Raw genomic sequence first — 1,663 nt, 5'->3', positions numbered from 1 at the left:
TAGCAAAAACCTAGTAAAAAAAAATGCTCCTAATCGTAGGAAAAAGAGTACATTAAAATCAAGTAAGTATGCTTCTGGATACTCCCCCTGAGTTAGACATAACTTCTAAATAAGAGAACTACAAGCGATTCAGCTTAGATAATGTACACATACCAATTTCTTGGACGAGCTTCTGAAAAGTAGACTTGGGTAATGACTTGGTAAAGAGATTTGTCAGGTTGTCCTGGGAACGAATTTGCTTGACTTTAATGTTATGATGATGTTGTTATTGGTGTGAGTAAAAGAACTTCAGCGCTATATGCTTTGTGTTGTCTCATTTGATGTATCCCTTTTTTAACTGCTCGTTACATGCTGCATTGTCTTCAAAGATCGTCGTAGGAAGGTCAACGACGGAAGTAAGACCACTAGTGCTTCGAATTTGTTCCATGACTGCTCTCAGCCAAAAACAGTCATGCGATGCTTCATGCAGGGCGAGAATCTTAGCATGGTTCGAAGAAGTCGCACCTAGCGTTTGCTTGGTAGACCTCCAAGATATAACGGTGTCTTCAACAGTAAAGACATAGCCTGTTTGAGATTGTGCCATATGTGGGTCAGATAGATATTCAACATCTGTATAACCAACAAGGAGAAAATCAATTTGAGAACCATAGGGGGCAGCAACACTCGAAGATTCGCGGGTATAAAACAAGCCCAAATCCGTCATACCCTTGAGGTAGTGGAAAATATCTTTAACACCATTCCAGTGCCTGCATGTGGGTGCATTGTTGTATCTAGCCAAAAGATTAACAGCAAAGGAAATGTTGGGTCTAATGCATTGAGTCAAGTACAATAAAGCCCCAATTGCACTTATGTAAGGAACTTCGAGTTCAAAAACCTCTTCCTCATCTTCCTTTGGACTGAAAGGATCTCGTTTAGCATCTAGAGTTCGAACGACCATAGGTGTACTCGAAGACTTCGCTTTATCCTCAACAAAACGTCACAATACCTTTTGGGTGTAGTTTACTAATGTACTAGGATTCCATCTGAATAATGCTCGATCTTCAGGCCGAGGCAGTATCAAGTTTTCCCAAGATCTTTCATCTCAAATTCCGATTTCAAGTGCGTAGCAATTTCCTTAAGCACTGTGGGAGTTCCAATGAGGTTCATGTCGTTGACATAAACTACAACGATTGCAAATCCAGAATCTGACTTCTTTATGAACACGTATGGGCATAATTCGTTGTTCATATAACCCTGACTTGTCAAATATTCACGCAGATGGTTATACCACATCCACTGGGATTGTTTAAATTCGTAGAGTGACCTCTTCGATCTAATCAAGAGAGTGTTCCGTGGTCTAGAACTATTTGAACCAGTCAATGGAAGTCTTTCTGGAACTTTCATGTATATTTATGTATCTAGATCCCCATAGAGATACACGGTTACCACGTCTATAAGCTACATATTCAGTTTTTCGGAAACTAACAAACTGATTATATAATAGAACGTTATAACGTCCATTACAGGGGAATACATCTTCTCGTAATCAATCCCAGGACGGTGAAAGAAGCCTTGCGCTACGAGGCGTGCTTTGTATCCCACTATTCCATTATTCTCATTACGCTTCCTCACGAAAACCCACTTCTAGCCCACTAGCTTCACACGTGGTAGTGTAAGAAAGATA

The 1,663-nt window shown here is 40.2% G+C and overlaps 1 protein-coding gene across 1 annotated transcript; it reads right to left on the bottom strand.

Annotated features, from left to right (window-relative positions):
* Positions 1-313: 313 nt before the first annotated feature.
* On the bottom strand, positions 314-937 carry LOC139190806 (secreted RxLR effector protein 161-like). Its single transcript, XM_070811292.1, has one exon. The coding sequence runs from the start codon at positions 935-937 to the stop codon at positions 314-316; it is 624 nt and encodes a 207-aa protein (XP_070667393.1).
* Positions 938-1,663: the final 726 nt, after the last annotated feature.

This window comes from Malus domestica, chromosome 13, assembly GCF_042453785.1.
Source record: "Malus domestica chromosome 13, GDT2T_hap1".
Taxonomy (NCBI): Eukaryota; Viridiplantae; Streptophyta; class Magnoliopsida; order Rosales; family Rosaceae; genus Malus; species Malus domestica.
This window is presented reverse-complemented; position numbering and strand designations above follow the sequence as displayed.

Excerpts from the sequence above, each read along its gene's own strand:
- LOC139190806 (XM_070811292.1), bottom strand. The coding sequence starts at position 937 with ATGGTCGTTCGAACTCTAGATGCTAAACGAGATCCTTTCAGTCCAAAG.